Source organism: Doryrhamphus excisus, chromosome 1, assembly GCF_030265055.1.
Source record: "Doryrhamphus excisus isolate RoL2022-K1 chromosome 1, RoL_Dexc_1.0, whole genome shotgun sequence".
In the NCBI taxonomy this organism is placed as follows: Eukaryota; Metazoa; Chordata; class Actinopteri; order Syngnathiformes; family Syngnathidae; genus Doryrhamphus; species Doryrhamphus excisus.
Window position 1 is genome coordinate 42,916,534 of NC_080466.1, and position 18,077 is coordinate 42,934,610.

General features: G+C 42.6%; 1 protein-coding gene across 2 annotated transcripts in view; it reads left to right on the plus strand.

The window, feature by feature from the left end:
- Positions 1-18,077, plus strand: part of frmd4ba (FERM domain containing 4Ba) — a 41,747-nt gene that overhangs the window by 18,513 nt on the left and 5,157 nt on the right. Inside the window, exons 1-20 of one of the 2 annotated variants that reach the window (XM_058052508.1) lie at positions 497-705; positions 2,014-2,079; positions 2,223-2,317; positions 2,414-2,506; positions 2,822-2,906; positions 3,493-3,549; positions 3,937-3,959; positions 9,204-9,287; positions 9,729-9,794; positions 10,400-10,457; positions 10,883-10,969; positions 14,077-14,153; positions 14,521-14,659; positions 15,361-15,502; positions 15,581-15,714; positions 15,796-15,912; positions 16,042-16,267; positions 16,360-16,416; positions 16,498-16,633; positions 17,777-17,941. In XM_058052508.1, the coding sequence (XP_057908491.1) occupies positions 556-705; positions 2,014-2,079; positions 2,223-2,317; positions 2,414-2,506; positions 2,822-2,906; positions 3,493-3,549; positions 3,937-3,959; positions 9,204-9,287; positions 9,729-9,794; positions 10,400-10,457; positions 10,883-10,969; positions 14,077-14,153; positions 14,521-14,659; positions 15,361-15,502; positions 15,581-15,714; positions 15,796-15,912; positions 16,042-16,267; positions 16,360-16,416; positions 16,498-16,633; positions 17,777-17,941 (2,057 nt within the window). In that variant the 5' untranslated portion in view covers positions 497-555. Of the gene's footprint in view, positions 1-496; positions 706-2,013; positions 2,080-2,222; positions 2,318-2,413; positions 2,507-2,821; positions 2,907-3,492; positions 3,550-3,936; positions 3,960-9,203; positions 9,288-9,728; positions 9,795-10,399; positions 10,458-10,882; positions 10,970-14,076; positions 14,154-14,520; positions 14,660-15,360; positions 15,503-15,580; positions 15,715-15,795; positions 15,913-16,041; positions 16,268-16,359; positions 16,417-16,497; positions 16,634-17,776; positions 17,942-18,077 lie in introns of those variants that run through there. The other variant, XM_058052594.1, reaches the window with a different exon arrangement.

The following is an 18,077-nucleotide window of genomic DNA, read 5'->3' on the forward strand; positions in this document are numbered from 1 at the left end:
TGGAAATAAAGTCATAATGTTACCAAAATAAAATCTATACAAGTTTAACGATTTGAAAAAAAAGGCCAACAAAAATGGAGAATATCAGTAAAGTTCGTACTAATAATACACATATTCACCGAGCAAGGTGACAGTAAAGGCAACAACACCCACAAACAGGCAGCACCTGAAAGTGCTACATCTATAGTGAAGTCCAGTCAAGACATCTTAAGACAAGAATTTGGAATTTTCATTAATACATTAAAAAATATGGTTCGTAAATATGTCTCTCTCCCAAATTGAAACTAGAAGTAATATAAACATGCTGAAATCCATCCGGACCCAAAGATATTGGAGCCTGGTGATTGTGCATGGCAAACACGCCTGATGCCCCCTCTCCTGAGTGATGACTCCCAGTGACATCATAGCAACAAGGCAGACATAGCATACATTGTGTCCTTGTGCTTTTTGTCACGCTGACGCTGTCTGAGGGGCGCTGACGCCGAGGGTCTTCAGGGCCGTCTGTGTGAGGTGTCAGTCGCCATCTGAGTTGAAATCTATCAGGGTCAGACAGTTATGGCTGTACGCTTGATTCGTGGAATGGAGGACCTGGTGGCATCGGGCAGCCAGCTCATATGGAGCGTGGCACATCAGACCTTGAGGAGGTGGCTTTTGCCATGTCGACGCTTCCTTGTAGCCTGGTTTAGGATTGACAGTTGCTACCAGGTATGGCAGCTCCTTGACTGATGTATTAACAAATACTATACATGTCAACGTGATATTAGCATCAAGTCAATGTCTGCTGATGTTGTGCAAGTTCTGAGTAAAATAAGGACAAGATGCATGTTTTTTCTTACTCCCAGTAGTCTTAAAAGTCTGCAGACATTGTCAGAACACACAACACACTTCAAAAAAAGAGCACTGTTTGCCACATACTGTTGGAAAACATTCGTCCCGCGCAATTTCACGATTCATTTTTCACATTTTTCCAAAAATGTATTAATAAATGATTGCTGATCCATGGTTGATTACGGCGTACTACCAATGTTATGTGGTATTCCGGCCACTAGGTGTCAGTAATGTTCTATTTTTGAGAGTTGATGTTAGATTTCCCTCACACTACATGAAGTCAGCTATGGCGTGTTTGATGTTCCCCTCCCATTCCGTGTGGAAGTGGTATGTTGTTGACAACGTTGTTGTCCTTTTTCTTTGCTCTGATTCAAACATTTTCCTAAGTTTGGAATGCAGAAGGGGCGGCACGGTGGTCTAGGGGTTAGCGCACAGACCTCACAGCTAGGAGACCAGGGTTCAATTCCAGCCTCGGGCATCTCTGTGTGGAGTTTGCATGTTCTCCCCGTGCATGCGTGGGTTTTCTCCGGGTACTCCGGTTTCCTCCCACATTCCAAAAACATGCTAGGTTAATTGGCGACTCCAAATTGTCCATAGGTATGAATGTGAGTGTGAATGGTTGTTTGTCTATATGTGCCCTGTGATTGGCTGGCGACCAGTCTAGGGTGTACCCCGCCTTACGCCCGAAGACAGCTGGGATGAAAATGAAAATGAATGAATGGAATGCAGAAAATGAATTGGAGGCTACCTACTATAGGGGTGTTAGTTCATGTCCACAGGGCTCTAATAATGGTAGAAATGATCAACTATATAAACAGGTTTTTTATGCTCTATCTACAAAAAATGTTCAATTATTAATATTGATTTCTACATCGAAGTTCACTTATCGTGGTTGCACTTGTATATTATATAACTCCAACCAAGATGTCTCATTTGTCAGCGTGAAGCTCCCGTGTGGAGTTGTGCCGAGTGGCTCAGCTTACCTATTCACTGACAACAAAGGACAAACATGACACTCTGGTGAATCACTGTTCATCCTCACAAAAGTGAAAGAAGCATTTTGCCGCAGGCTGCAGGAAGCATGGTGTTGGTTCGATGGCCACAGGTCGAGGTGGAGACTCGTTCTGCGATGAAGGCATCGCGTTGCAAAAGTTGTCACGGCTCATGTTTTCCTTCTTCCTGCAGATGACTGAGGGACGTCAGTGCCAGGTACATCTACTCGACGGCAGAAAGCTGGAGCTGCAGGTTCAGGTGGGACGTCACGTATGATCTTGCATTGCTGTGAAGATGATACAAATATGTGGCTTGCTCATGATATGAATTTAACTTTGAAAAACATTGTTTATTTCTTCACTCAAACGGGCAGTTCAAGGTCTTTTTAACTGTGCTTTCAGCCCAAGCTTTTATCCCGAGACCTGTTGGACTTGGTAGCATCCCATTTTAACCTGAAGGAGAAGGAATATTTTGGACTTTGCTTCATTGATGACACGTACGTCAGTAGAACGCACAATTTTGCAAAAATAAAACCCTTTTTTCAGTTATACCTGATAAAGGACTGATGAGATATTCTCTTTGTTCTCCATAGTGGTCAGAATAACTGGCTCCATCTGGATCGAAAAGTCCTTGATCATGACTTCTCTAAGACTTTAACTACATTGGAACTCAAATTCTATGTGAGGTGAGTGGACTTAGTACTTAAATAGACTTAGTTGGCTGTTTATATGTGGACGTGACTGTGGATGATATGGATATATTGTTTAGGCTTCTTTATATATTATAAATATCTTTCTGTTACTGTGTATTTATTACTGACACTGCAATTTCAATGACAAAATAAATATGTAGTCCAATCTATTCTGTTCTATTGCATTGCAGTTACATGTGTAGACCAGCAGGTGGCACTCATGACCACTGTACTTGGCAGTATTCTCAATAAGAATGACTGAATGTACTTTCTGCAAACTTGATGTAATAACACATAACCTCCTCACAGATTTTACATCGAGAAGATCACCTTTTTAAAAGAGAACACGACTGTGGAGCTTTTCTTCCTGAACGCCAAATCATTGATTTTTAACGTAAGTGTTTTATGTATATAGAAAATGTCCATATTGCCTCATTTTTCAAAAGATAAATGTAAAAAAATATATATTTTATTATGTAAATGAGTGCAGTAATCGTGCCAATGTTTTTGTAATCATACAAAATATTATATTCGATGTATTATTGAACTTGGGGGAGGGAGTATGGAAAAAAACGAGCGGGACGTGAATGCAACAAACGGTCAAACTTTGTAATCCACAGTTTTTTTTTCGCGGGGATAGCAGACTGGTCGCCATGGGAGACTGTTGAACCTGCTCGGACCGTACCACTCTAAGTAGAACGCCCAGTTCTACTGCTGGATTTAAATTTTAGACGTTTTAGGTCCCCAAAATAGTTGACGTTATTAATGACCATCACGGTATTGAGTTGAAGTAAACTCATTCTTTCGTGCTTGCCCTTCAAATCGTTTTTTTAGAACAGCGTTGCCCCCTTTGTAGTGGTTCAGTCCGTAACGGGAGGACAGAGGTACCGTCAAGTGTTTGGCCGAACTGCACTCCGTTGTCGTGTGTAAAACATCTTGTGATTAATCGCAACTTCGTGTTCTTTTCTCAATAATAACAGGAGGCAATTGAAGTGGAGAGTGGACACGTTTTCAAGTTAGCTGCATTCGCTTTGCAGGTAAGGAAGACCCGCTGCTTTCCACTTAAATGTTGTCACTCAAAACTTAACGACATTTCAAACGGCTCTCTGTTTAGGCTAACTAGTGTAGGGAACTAATACAGGACTCTTTTTGTGCTAAGTACACTGCAATGAATTTGAATATCTACCATAAACCTGGAAAAAAGTGTGTCTTGTACGTATAAATACACAAAAATGAATAGAAATGTTTACAAATAGTATACAGTATTGCACACTTCAAGCCTGCATTACTTTGCAAATGTAGTTACTGTAGCATAGTTTACTATCAATAAAATGTATAAAGCAATGCAGTACTGCTTGGCACAAGTCAGTCAGACAGTTTTGTTACAATGCAGGAACTCACTTTAATATTCATCTCTTTTCTAGGAGGCCAACGGAGATTACACATGGTAAGAGCATTTTGTATATTTATGATAATTGGTTACCTCTGCAACATTTCATAATAATGGTAATTACACTCAATGTAGTACAGCCACAGTCTGCCCATAATCCATTGCATCCTTTTACACTTGTATAGGCATACTTGCAACAATCTAGTGTTGGGTTAGTGACTGTATTTTAATAGTATTGTGTCATGTACTGTATAGCATCCATAGCCCATCTGATATGTTCTTTGTTCCTGCAACAACTGTGTCCGTGATGAATGGCGCTAGGGTTTGGAGGTGCTGTATATCAACAATGTGACATCAGACAATATATTACATTTATATTCTGTAGCTCAGCTTGTGCTCAGTCGTCCTCCAAGAGCAGGAAATGTTTCTTTGTTTGAGTATGACGGCATATATTTACTGTAGATAATGTTCAACCAGCCCGGATCGGATTTGTATTTATTGCTGGCTGTCTTCCCTTCGTTAATGATTCTTGATTTAGCGTCCACGTGAATCTGAAACTTGTGTAGAATTGTTGTAAGATTTGGAAAATGGTGACTCTGTTCGGACATCCATTGGACTGTTTGTGTGCGATTCTTCTTGGAGACTGCGCCTCCATAATCTGTCCACCGGTGGAGATAAGCTTAGTGGGCCTCAGAGGCTTGTCCTGCTGATAAGGTATGTTGTTTTATTTTGCCTGGCACCGCAATGAAGGGCCTTGATTGGCTGCGGCCAGTAAACACCGCTCAGCATGAGTGTGTGGCTCAGTGGCAGAACAAGTGTCTTTGCCGAAATGACGGCCCCCGGCCTTGCTGCCAACGAGTATAGTTGCACACTGTAAGAAATTAAGCACGTCTGAATGCACACTCCAATGCCAAATGTTGAAAATGCACTTTGACCTCTTGTCCAACCCTTGTATTTGTCCTCTTACGTCAAACTTGGCACCATGTGTTTGTGCACAATAACGGCTTCATTATTCAAAATCTGATACTGTATGTGTTGATTATTACCATTTTGGATCATATTTTTAATTATGAACGTTCGTGTTTGGGGACAGGCTGTACTCTGACCTTCCCACAAAAGTAAAAGAGTTAGCAAATGAAGCTTTTCACTGGTGCATCCCCCCACAGTCATGCGGCAGTATTTCGCTTCCCTGTCAGTGATCCCCTTTGTTTCTGCTCCTTTTCGTGAAGAGGCTCAGTAAATCCCCTCATAAAGCCTCAAGTATAAATGTGCCTCCTCTACACTGTATCGACAAAGGTCCCTGCCGCAGTGAGATTAGCCGGAGTCCTCCTCTTCTGACAGTCAGCTGCCTTAAGAGGGATGAGCCCGGTCAACTGCCCAATAGTAGACTTGAGTCAAGTTGGAGCACCGTGGGCCAACCCCCTACTGACTGTGGAATTAATGCGCTATCAGGTTTATTGTGTTTGAATTCCTTTTGCTACATTTGCATGGATACACAATACACTACACAATGCTGTTAAGATTGCAACATAACATAGTCGGCTTTTAGTTATGTAAGTATTCATTCGTAAGTGCCTTGATTGTTTTGTTTTGCAGCTGTAAGTAGCTTAAAAAGCGCGGTTCAGACAGTCTGGAAATCAGCGCCAGCGTGCATTTAGCCTTCCTGGTACATTACACTATCATGCTAGGTGTTGGCATGCCAACGTTAGCGTGTTAGCATGGTTAGCGTGGCGGCATTATTTTCTATTCTCATGGGTATTTATAAAGTATCACTTATCACTGTCATGCTAGGTGTTAGCAGGCTAACATTATGTTAGCATTGTAGCATTTTCCAGTCGTTTTCATAGGTCGACACTATTATGCTAGGTGTTAGCATGTTAGCCTTGGTTAGCATGCTAACATCAGCATACTAGAATTTTTTTGTGATTTTCATGAATATGAACTTAAGTAGACACTTAGCGTCATCATGCTAGGTGTTAGCATGCTAATGTTAGCATGTTCCAATTGTTAGCATTCTTTGTCATTCAAACCCTTCCATGTTTTGTTTTCATGGTCATGGCCCTCTTCCTGCTTTGACTATGTACGCTACGCTAGCATAGGGCATGTGTTTTCGCCATAGTTATGTTTGTTGTCAGCCATTTGCTACATTTAATGATGGTTGGAAATCGCAGAAATCATGTGAGTTCAAGTTAACTTACGTTTTGTTTGTTTCTTTCTGCTTTTTCCTTACGTAGTGGTTTCTTCATTTTGTTTAATCAAGATTCATTCATTTGAAAACTGTGATTCATTTGATTACAATTTCAATCATTTGACAGCTGGAATATTTACACTTTAAAGCAGAGAAAATAAGTGTTAATTAATGTGAAAAATTATGGAAGATAGCAGTGAAATAGATTACCATAGATGACTCTGCTCCATTGTTCACCATTATCTTTAAAATTAGCATCATAACTCATCTTCTGGTGTTTGCTGACTTGCCAAGCTTGTGTTCACACATGTGGTTCAGTGCTCTGGCACGGAACAAATGTAAAAAAAAAAACAAAAAAATGCTTAGTGTTCACACCGGTGTGAACAAAAAGCTATTGTTGCGACCATGCTTAATTGTACTTGTGTTCCCTGTTATTGGTTCATTCACAAAAAATGTTCCCTCATTGTGCCTCCTCCACAGTCACCACATCTGAGTTGTTTAGAAGAGCTGACGCAGGAGTATTATCTCCAGCATGCTGGGCAGGCTGCTCTGGGCCGGGCCGTGCCGGGGTGTAGGAATTGGACCCACGCTCCAGGCTGCGGGGAGATAACAGACGTAGTAATGAATTCCAGATTGCTGACGGGGCAGTGTGGCTGCGGAGTAGATCACGCCGACAACGCCAGGCCCCAGCTCCTCGTAAAATGTATGCCATCAAACACGCAGCATAGTGCCGTGGCAGCAAAACCCACTCAACCTGGGAGAGGTAGCAACAGGGAGCTGCCCTCGCTCAAAGCTACCAAAGCTACCCCCTTTGTTTTTGATTAGTAAGCTACTTCACATAACCCAATCATTATAGATCTGTCATAAACGAGCAGTCGCTGTTCAATTCTATTATTTTTTAAAGAAGACTTTAACTGGCAATTATAGAAGTCAATTTAAGGTCAAATGGATATTGGTCTCAAAACCTAATCCCTTTATTTTTCATGTTATAGGATTAGTTGGATTCATTTTCAAATAGTGTGCCGAGTGACCGCTTTTGGACAGTCCGCGGACTTCGACATAACCTTTCAATAAAGGCAGTAGAGTCTGCCAAGAGTTTTTGAATAGCTTTTGTTTAGGTCCCCAGCGGACTGGCCTGCCAAGCCAGCTCTCTTTTTGTTGAGGGCGGCGTGTGCTACCTCGGACACGATGTTAGACCTAGCGGCACACCACCGTTTTACACGCGGATTACACGACCGGTTCGTGTGAGACCTGAAGCCGCTGACATTGGATGCCAGAGACTGTGGGTAAAATCTCTCATGGTTCAATCTTTAACCACTCAGTCAAGGTAAATCAGGTTTATTGTGTTTGAATTCCTTTTGCTACATTTGCATGGATACACGATACACTACACAATGTTGTTCTGATTGCAACATAACATAGTCGGCTTAAAAAGCGCAGTTCAGACAGTCTGGAAATCAGCGCCAGCGTGCATTTAGCCTTCCTGGTACATTACACTATCATGCTAGGTGTTGGCATGCCAACGTTAACGTGTTAGCATGGTTAGCGTGGCAGCATTATTTTCTATTCTCATGGGTATTTATAAAGTATCACTTATCACGGTCATGCTAGGTGTTAGCAGGCTAACATTACATTAGCATTGTAGCGTTTTCCAGTCGTTTTCATAGGTTTACACTATTATGCTAGGTGTTAGCATGTTAGCTTTGGTAGCATGCTAACATCAGCATACTAGAATTTTTTTGAGATTTTCATGAATATGAACTTAAGTAGACACTAAGTGTTATCATGCTAGGTGTTAGCATGCTAATGTTAGCATGTTCCAATTTTTAGCATTCTTTGTCATTCAAACCCTTCCATGTTATGTTTTCATGGTCAAGGAATTTTAATATCTTAAAAAATAAATGTAGGGCTAATGTTTGTAAATCCCAAAATGGGGGAATTACGCCGCTTGACATTGGATGACAGAGACTGTGGGTAAAATCTCTCATGGTTCAATCTTTAACCACTCAGTCAAGGTAAATCAATACGCTGCTGTTTTCACACAGTTTTCTGAAGCATCTTGTCTGTTTTGAAGTGGCTTTGGTCAGTGGATTTATTATGTCTTCCTAAGGTCTCTCAATGTTCTTTATGACTTAAAGGCCCTCAGCGTGCTTTGGTATATTCAGTTTGGCAAGACATCAGTGGAGTTCAAGTTTACTCTTGGCACACAGCACTTGCTCGTCTTTGTACTGAAGATGAAAAACAATGTGAGCACGTTCCTTATAATGTCAAAAAGTTCTTAATAATTGCTATTACTATCGAACCCCCAACACGAATCGAATACACTTGCAAGAACAAATGTGGCCAAACTTGGCTTTTACAACAAGCCTGACCAAGAAAGGGAATTGGGTTTTATGTGTAGCACGCACAGCTGGTAATTACTCTAATAACATGTCTCTCATCATCAGAAGTGTCTCTACCCTAAGATAGAAAGGGTTTATGAGCATCTTGGTTCCTTCTTCAGAGTATAGTCACTTTGTGGTTTCACTTTCACGTTTTTTTCAAGAATATATTCATTAATGGATCATGCTGTTTTGTGGTTGAATATGGTCTATTATTAGTCAAAACATATGCATATTTAACCTCATGCTACATACTTTTTGGCCTAAATTGAGCATTTTCAAGCATAAAAATGGCTAAATGAACTAAATGAGAAATATAATATATTTTCTCCCCACTTCACGCATGGGGAGAACATGCAAACGCCACACGGAGATGCCCAAGCGCAGATTCCGGATCTCCCGACTCTGTGGCCAACATGCTAACCACTCGTCTTGTGCGGCTGAATCTTATTTACGTCTTAAATCATTTATTTGCTTTTATTATCTTTACTACACTGGGTAATAGGAGTGCAAATGAGACTATAGATGTGTTTTTTCAGAGAGCTCCAATAATGTTAAAAAGTATATTTAGAAGCTCGTAAACAGGTTTGCTATGCTCTAACCACAAAAATAATACATTCATAAATATAAGGAATCCTAAGTTGTGGAAATTCACTTATCACAGTCGAACCAATTAACCTGATTACTGTATCGTTATGAATGTATTCATTGTTTTGTTTGTTTTTTCTATAGCACTGAAACCGCCAGATCACATCTGAAGCAGATCCCAGTTCTGCCCACCCAGGTTCTCAGAAAGCACCCGTCTCTGAGTTACTGGTAAGTTATCTAAGCACTTGTGGTCTCCTAAAGCCACATAATTCACAAGGTCCCCAATCCCCCAAAAGCCATATGTCTACAGAGGTAGACCTAATGCTAAGTGAGTATTTTTATGCATTTGTACCTCAAAGTATACTGGTATTACATGCACCGTAAAACTATGGGAGACGTTTGTGAGGCCAGTAAATTCAGTTGTTCACATGCAGTACTCGAGTGTAAGAGCATATGGGCCGCAGTGTGTGGCTGTTGCAAAACAAAAGAAGAATTTTGGATTCCTCTTCTTCTCCCAAAGAAAATGTAGCCGGGAACAACGTGGATTCTTTGCACTTGGGTGAAAGAGATGTAAAAAATAAAAATCAAACAAAACATTGCAGGTATTGCCGTTTCTCAATACTCTATGATTTTATACACAGTATTTTGTGTGATTTTGTACCATTACAGTGAAGACGAAGTGATTGAGCATTACAAGAAACTGAAGGGTCTGACCAGAGGACAAGCCATTGTGAAGTAAGTCATCTATGATTTCCAAGTACTAGTTTCCGCATTGTGTCTGCAGTTCTAATAAGCAGTCGCTGTCACCAGGCCAGAAACGTGACAGAGTGAAACGTGACGAGTCTCTCAAATTCAAACGACGGCCAACCCTACCCTGGACTGGTTGCCAATTAATTGCAGGGCACATACTGGAGAGCAAAACAACCATTCACGCCCGCATTCACACAATTTTTCATCCCCGGTTAAGATGACAGGGGAGGAAACCGGAATACCTGGAGCGACCCCACGCTCCAGGCTCCACACGGAGAGGTCTGAGCCGAGATGAATTAGACGTTATGCTGTTAACAACCAGCCATAAAAAAACAAGGGAACCTGTAGTTGTTGTTTTCACAGGGTTTTTGGTTAGTACAACCCTGAGTCATTACTGCACTGATGTACTATGACCTTGGATTGACCGATGGACTCCTCTGCCGGGGCTGTGAAACAAATTGATTGGCTTGCTGTTGTAAATGACCGTGGCTTCTCAATGACTGCAGTTTAACGCTCGTCTGTCGGCTGCAGGTTGTCAGTGGTGACGTGTAAGTGGCTATATGTCTTATACGCTGTTCCTCCTCCTTCAGGTACCTGGCCCTGGTGGAGTCCCTGCCAACGTATGGTGTTCATTATTATCCAGTAAAGGTAATTTCAGATATACATTCAATACAGCGTGGTTGTTCTGTAATGGTAGTTCAGTTATTGTAAATAATGTAAGTATACATTTGTTCATTGTATCTGTGTAACACACTGTGGCCACTTGCATTCAAGCACGACTACAACAAAATATCATGTTCATGTTGCAACTAGTGTGAACACACCTTAGGACTTTTCATTTTCTGTAGCAGTGAGACTAAATTGTCTTCCGCTGTGAATGTCTGTCCAGTGAGTAGTTGTTTCTTTGCACCGTATGAGTCCTGTGACTCACTGGTGACCAGTCCAGGGTCTCCCCCTGCCAAAGTCAGCTGGGATAGGCCCAAGTTACCCGCGACCAAACATACACGGATGGCTGATTTGATGAGGATATACTCCCACTAACGGAGCCACTGGCCTTCTGTGCGTTCTTCCAGGACAAGCAGGGAATACCCTGGTGGCTAGGTGTCAGCTACAAAGGCATTGGCCAGTACGACTTACAAGACAAGCTGAAACCAAGAAAGGTGCGTGTCGTATTGTGTACCACTTTTTTTGTATGTATGAACAAATGGTGTGTTGTGTTGCGATGCCATTTCTAATGCATACCAGGAAGCCTTTTAACAGTTAAATACGCCTTTGCTGGGGATACTGCCAGGTTTAGCCGTGACACAGTTAATGATCCAGCCAACGTGTAAATAAATGTCATGAAGATCCTGGTTCCCATGCCAGTCACGAGAAGCGAAAACTGGGTGGGAAAGATGTTATCAGGTTCGGCGCTATGGATTCAAGGCTATAGGTAAATAAGGAAAAATGGTAGTTCCAAAAAGTGATACAGATTGTTGTGAATATTCGGAAGTTCAGCCTGACCAAGGTCCACTGAAAGAGAGTCGAGCTAAATGGCCAGACTGTCAACGTGACTCAGGGAGTGTCAGGGAGTGAGGTTCACCAACAAACATCCACGCGGTTTGGCATCCGTTCCACATACATGTGAATCTGGTTCAGTGTGTCACCATATTGCAGCAGCATCAGAATGCACCAACCGTGCATGAAAGCCATTGAATATGTTGACTGCATAGATGTTTACACAATTGCATATGTAGGTGTTGCTTATGTTCACCGCAGATGTCAGAAAATATACGTTTTGTACATGTGAACATAGTCCTTATCCTCACTTGGGTGTGAAGGCCTTTTATAGCCACTATTTGGCAGGAACCTGTTGGCTGAGCAGGTTCTGTTGTTACACTGGTTGCCAAGAGCTATCACTTATTTGTGTGGCAGCGATGTTCTATAGGAAGCACGTTGGCTCCAAGCCATCTGGGTGGGTGGTTTTAGGGGTTTGGGTTGACACTGACTCGCGGTAGGTTCCTGTTCCTGAAACCATGAAAATATTTGACGGATTAAAAATTGAATCCCACTGAGTGGAAATTAAATGTAAAATAAATCGGAATCACTTAGCATGGAAAACTCGCTAAAATGAATGGAAAATAAAAACCGAACAGGTACATTTACCTGTCACTCGTCACGTACATTACTTACTGTTAATTGTGTCACATGGAAATGTACTGAGTTGACAACAAAAGAGTGTATGACGTGACCCTTAAGGGGTGGGGCAGTCATGGTTGCTTGCAGCTCCAGCGATGCGTGGATTGTTGATGTTGGCGAACATAACCAGGTGACGTGTAACTCATTAAGCATGTCTGAAGCAAATGAATCATGCCGTACCATTACTGTATTGAATGTGAGCATGTTGCGTAATTATACACATGGCAACATACATACTACATCATACAACATACATCAGACTTGCAGGATAAGTATCTGTAAGCAGATATTGCATGATACGTTGCTTCGTTTTGATGCTGTGTCAAACTTTTTTGAGAGGTTAAACGTCGTCGCTGTCGATTTTCCTCTTCCTTGAAGAAAACTACTTGCCTTTGCAAAGTTTGAGGTGTGTCACATCACTGACATACTTGGCAGTCGCTGGAGTTCCCTCTGTAGTTTCATCGATGTGCTAGCACACAGCCCTGAAGTTGCTCACACTCAAAGTGTTTTTATTTACCATTGTTATCTGATGATACAGTGCTAAGGATGCTAAGTGATAGGCTCCCTGAATGCTCCCTGGTTGGTTTCCCTCGTTTTATTAATAGGCAACCTCCCTGTTGTGTATTTTTTTTTAGTTGTCCATCAACTCTCATTTTCATCTACACTTTCCCGAGCCGTGTAGCCTGACAGACTGCTCCTGTACCTCAAAGTCTCGTTCTATTAATGATTAGTCCAAAGTAACAGATTCCTTGCATGTTTTCCCTGGAGAGTACAGGGAGATTGAACAACACACCCACGTTCTGGGAGAGGTTTTCAGTAAAAAAATGTTCCGTGTAGAGTAGAGAGCTGAAACAACTAATCCGATTAATCTACAACTGATTTGGTATTTGATTAATTGGTTTTATTTAAAAATGCACACGTCGGCTCAAATGTCAATATAGGTATCATCCATGAAAGCAGACTTTTTTGCCTCTTTTCTGTGTGGTATGTTGCGGACCAAAGCGATTAATCGACTGTGTAAATAATTATTAGTAGTAATGTAGACCAGGTTGGAATTAGAAGGAACTCCCTGCTTATTTTCTAGTTAAGAAGTGTAGCAGATTGTATTTGAACATGTTTTTTTTTTTCAAATGGGATTTTATCACAAATGTGTACACAACCTGTTCTTCCGGTCTGACTAATGCGGAAGAGCCGTGCATGAGTGGGAGAGGGAGAGAGAAAGAGAGAGAGAGAGAGCGGCTCCGAGCGGTACAAAGCGTGAGGTGTCCGTGATGTCAGAGGACGGGGGTGGTTAAAGGGGTGTGGCTCGCAGCTCAAGCTCAGTTCAGCTGAAACTCTTGCAACACCTATCTGGCGTGCTGAGAATAGACAAGGGAGCATTGTTCAAGGAAGCTCAAGCCCTGTGGGAAGCTCAAAGTCAGTGGGATTCAACAGACCAGGGATAGCTGAAACATAACCGTCGAGGTAAGCCTTTATCGGTCCCACCTATTAACTCGTATGCATTTTAATCGCAAACTTCTAAACTTTGTGTTCTGTTTTATAAATTAAAACTAAGTGGTACATTCACACAAATTGCATAAACCTGACATAAGTCACGTATGATATGTTAGTCATGCGGTGATGAGTAAAATAAAACACTTTGAAGGAACGTCTTCAAAAAAGGGAGATGCAGTAGTTGCTCCGTGGGCCGTGACCCGAGTCAACAGTTTGGTGAGTCCAGTTTCTGAGGAGCAGATGTGTCAGCCTGAAAGAGAAATGCTGCTGTTTCTATTCCAGCGCTCTTCTTCAGAAGAAGGAAAAGGAGAAGCTACCCTGCACCAATCCTGCATCATGCACTAAAATGGCCTATATATATATATATTCCAATTGCTCTTCTAGCAACACCACTTGATTTTCTGGCTGGGCCAGGTCTTTCCCAGCCTCCGCTACTGGATTATTTATCAGTGCAGGTTCAGCGGATTCTCACCACAAAGAGAAAGTCACGAAAACGAGCCACGTTGCCCCTCTTTTGGCTTCGACTGTTGCCCTGGATGTATGAAATACTTGTGTTTGCTGAAATACGTCCTAACGCTCAGCTGTCTGTCTGCAGTTGTTCCAGTGGAAGCAGTTGGAGAATTTGTATTTCCGAGAGAAGAAATTTGCAGTGGAAGTCAACGACCCCCACTGGTTAGTTGATACAGTATATGCTTACGCTTTTTTTTCCCTTTTTTGTTGTTGTGCTCAAGACTGTAGTTGTTGCAATGGATGTCTTTATCTTACACCTTGCACATTGGGAAGGGCGTCTGCAGCGAGTGCCTGCTAAAGTCTTAATGGCTGAAACCTGTCTGTCAAACAAGTCAATCCAAGCCAAACGAGCCAATCAAAGACATAGTTGCACAGTGTTTAGGGATTGCTATGTTATGCTGTGATGTACTGTATGAACATTGGAATCCTCAATTCTCTCATTGATGTTTTGTTCTTGTGCTTGCTCAGGCAGTTTCTGGTTTGACTCTTCTTTTTTTTTTTTTTTTTTTTTTTTTTAAATCTCCTACAGTCGAACAGTGAGCAAGCGAACTTTTGGTCAGACTGGTCTTGTCATTCACTCCTGGTATGCCAGCCATTCTCTGATTAAAACTATCTGGGCGATGGCCATCAGTCAGCACCAGTTCTACCTGGACAGGAAGCAAAGCAGAGTGAGTATTTGCCTCGTACCTTCTGTCCTATTTAGTAATCGAGGATATTTGGATGTTGTCGCCTCGGTGGTGATGAAGATGGGCCGCCAGGTAGAGGTAGACGGGATGATGCACAAGAGCTTTTACTGTGCTGAGCGTTTTCGTTCTCAAGCTGAACGGTGAAGCAGCGGAATTGCTGATTAATTCACGGTGTGGTGAAATGTGCTCATTCAAAGGGAAAATCTACATAAAATGTGCAGCGTAAGGCTTGAAATGGACAAAAGCGCTTTGAAACCACCCAGGCAAAGATAATGAGAACAAGGTACAGGGGCTTCCGAGCTACTTCCTGTTTAAGATGCTGTTTAAATCCCCCAAAGTTTTAGCATAGATCAATTCTTATGTGCTTGTTTTATGGAGCACATTTGATGGGCTTCCATGCTGTTAAACAACATGAGTGGTGTGTGATGCCGCCTCATGCTGTGGAAATACATCAGAGAACGGGGCTGGAGTCGCAAAGCAAGATGGCGTCAGTGTTTACCCAGGAATCGAGAGCCTCGTCTGATAGATGAGACAGCAGTTGATTTCAAATGCAAATAGAACAGCCGCTATCTGCGTACATTTATTACAATAAAATACTTCATGGCCTCCTTTCTTTTTTCTGACTCCCATTTCCTCCTGGCGGGCCTTTTCAATATCCTGTACCTTTTTTTCCTCCCGGGTAGTCAAATATGACGACAACAAGGAGTTCAGGAGACATTGCCATGGATCTCACAGAGATTTCTTCTCAACGGATCACGAAACTTAACGGCCTCCAAAGCAAAGATCAGCTCATCATGGCGAGCAGTGGAAGCCTCATCTCGGCGGGTAAGCGGCGGCGTCACCTTTACTGGCCTCGGGTCTCCACCTGCTCTCGCCGTAACACCATCGCACGTCTTCTTTCAGGTTCTGCTGACTCTGACATCGGCGAGGAGCAGAAGAAAGAGAAGATCGCCGAGCTGAAAAAGAAAGAGAAAAACCTTCAAGACACACTTGCTCAAAAACTTGAAGAGCTGAAGAAGATCTGCATGCGAGAAGCGGTTAGCCACCTCACCACTCGTTGAAAAATCATTTCTGTCATCTGAATGTTGAGCCGAGTGTTTGTTTGCCGTCATTTCCAGGAACTTACAGGCGCCTTACCTAAAGAATATCCCTTGGCCACGGGCGAAAAAGCCCCTCCAATACGGCGACGTGTTGGGACAGCGTTCAAGCTCGATGACCTTTTTCCCTATAATGAGGTTAGAACAATACGCCTGCCTCTTTGTTGTTTGTGTTTGAACCTTTGGAGGCTTAAAAGTTTTCTGTACACATGTGACGAAGAACCGCTCCCTTAACAAACTTTTACTGACCCTGTCGTGACTCTTCAGGATCCACATTTAAGGAATCTGGAAAGCAGATTCGCCCTGCAGCAGAAGATTGTGGAAGCAGCCATGAAGTTAACCAACGAGGGCGATCTGTCCAAGACGGTGAAGAGGAAAAGGAGAAACAACTGCTTGGATGCGATGAGGAAGCTGGAGGAGATCGAGAGGGAGATCAATGACTACAGGATCACCAAAGGAAAACAACCCACCCAAAGAGCCTCGGTGATCTTAGGTAGCATAACCGATCCGCATGAACGGCGGGGTCACCTTGTGTCTACTTTTTGGTGACATTGAAGAATTTGACGAGTTTATTTCTGTTCCCAGATGATATCAATCCATCAGACCTCAGCTCTCTATCGGACAGCTTCACGCTGGATGAAGGTAAGACCCACGGTGTGTTCACACGGCGTTTAGTTGCATACACGACTACATCAGGCTCATGTGGGCCCTTTTTCATCCCAGATGACGAGCTCGGTTCCCAGAGACAGCGGTCAACGTCAGTCCAGTACTCGCCAAGATCCCACCATGCGGAGACTCTCCGGATTCACTACAGCAAAGAGAGACGAGCTTCCGCCAACGACCAACACGCAGACAGCCGGTAGGGTATATAATTGGTCATGTGACCGGCGCTCAGCAGCAGCGATTCTCAAACTGGTGGGTCGCAACCCAAAATTGGAATGACCCGATGTCTGTGAATGCAACTTTCGTTCTTGTCTGCGATATTTAATTGCTATGCCTTGCGTGCCTCGGTTTCCGCAGTAACCGTTGTAAACAGTCGCCTTAAATATAAAATACTTCAGAAGGTTGAGTAGAAAAATAGAGTGCACCCCCCTCCCCCCAAAAAAGTTTTTTTTTTTTAAAAAAAAGCTAAGAAGCCCAAAAATGTTGTCTTTATTGATGTTTTTTGTCAAGCATTGAAATTTCACACAATATTTGGCGGTCCTTGAATGCACCGTAGTTACTGTGAGACACAAAAATTAAACTTTGACTCGGATTCTATCCTTTCATCGATCATCTCGCATCTTCTATTATTATTCATTACTTGAAGAGAGACAGTAGAGGGTTCTGGAGCTGAATCTAATAATTACAAGAGTCACTTTTATTGCAAATGTTGATCCAAAATTGCAGGAGAACATGCAGCATCAAGTTAGCGAGTTTGGAGTGGGAAAGTGAACCAGCAGAGACATTTTTATGGGCGTCTTGTTACTTGTGGTTTTTCACCATTTGCTGGTGGTCTTGGATGGTAACCCCCCCACCCCCCACCCCCCCACCAAAAGCATGTATCTACCAAACATGTTTTTTGTGTGTGCTTTGACTGCTGTTTGTGTTTGTGTGAGTGGAGTGGAGCTAGTACAGGCCTGTAATGTAGCTCCAGAGCTGCATTCCTACCAGCCGCCTCCTCCCTCCTTCGAAATGATCCCCCCCTTATCAGCCCAAATGCACCAGTTTTAAAAATAGAAGGGGAAAAAAAACAACATGTCAGTGCCTGTGAAGAAGCAACCAACAATCTGTGAGCAGGGAGAATGAGGGGAACATTAAAGCGGCATTGTACCCAAGATCTAATAGCTCCGTTGCTGTGGCCTTTGATGTCAACTCATTATAAGCAGTCGAGATACACGCTGACCTAAATGCTATATTCAGGACAATGGTTTTGTTTTTCAGCGTGAAAAGAGGCAGGGCGGTCTATACGTACCTAGACAGGAGGCTCTGAACTAAAATCTGACTCTTATCTGTGTTCCAGGATAAACTACGGCCACATCCAGGAACCCCTCCACCACGGTCACCATGATGCCTTATTAAGCCACAACAGTCCATACAAATCAGCGAGCAGACAACCATGTGACGCACGCAGTATGCCCCCTACCCCGCTGCTCACCCGCAACGCTTACAGCAGCACCCAGCTCAAGTACGTCATGTTTATATATTCTTGACAGTATGACTTTTTAGTCGTGTATCCGCTTCCTTAGCCCCTTCTCCGGCATTTCAAGGAACCTTTTAAACTGGGTTAATTTATTATTGTATATCAATGATTAGGACTCTAC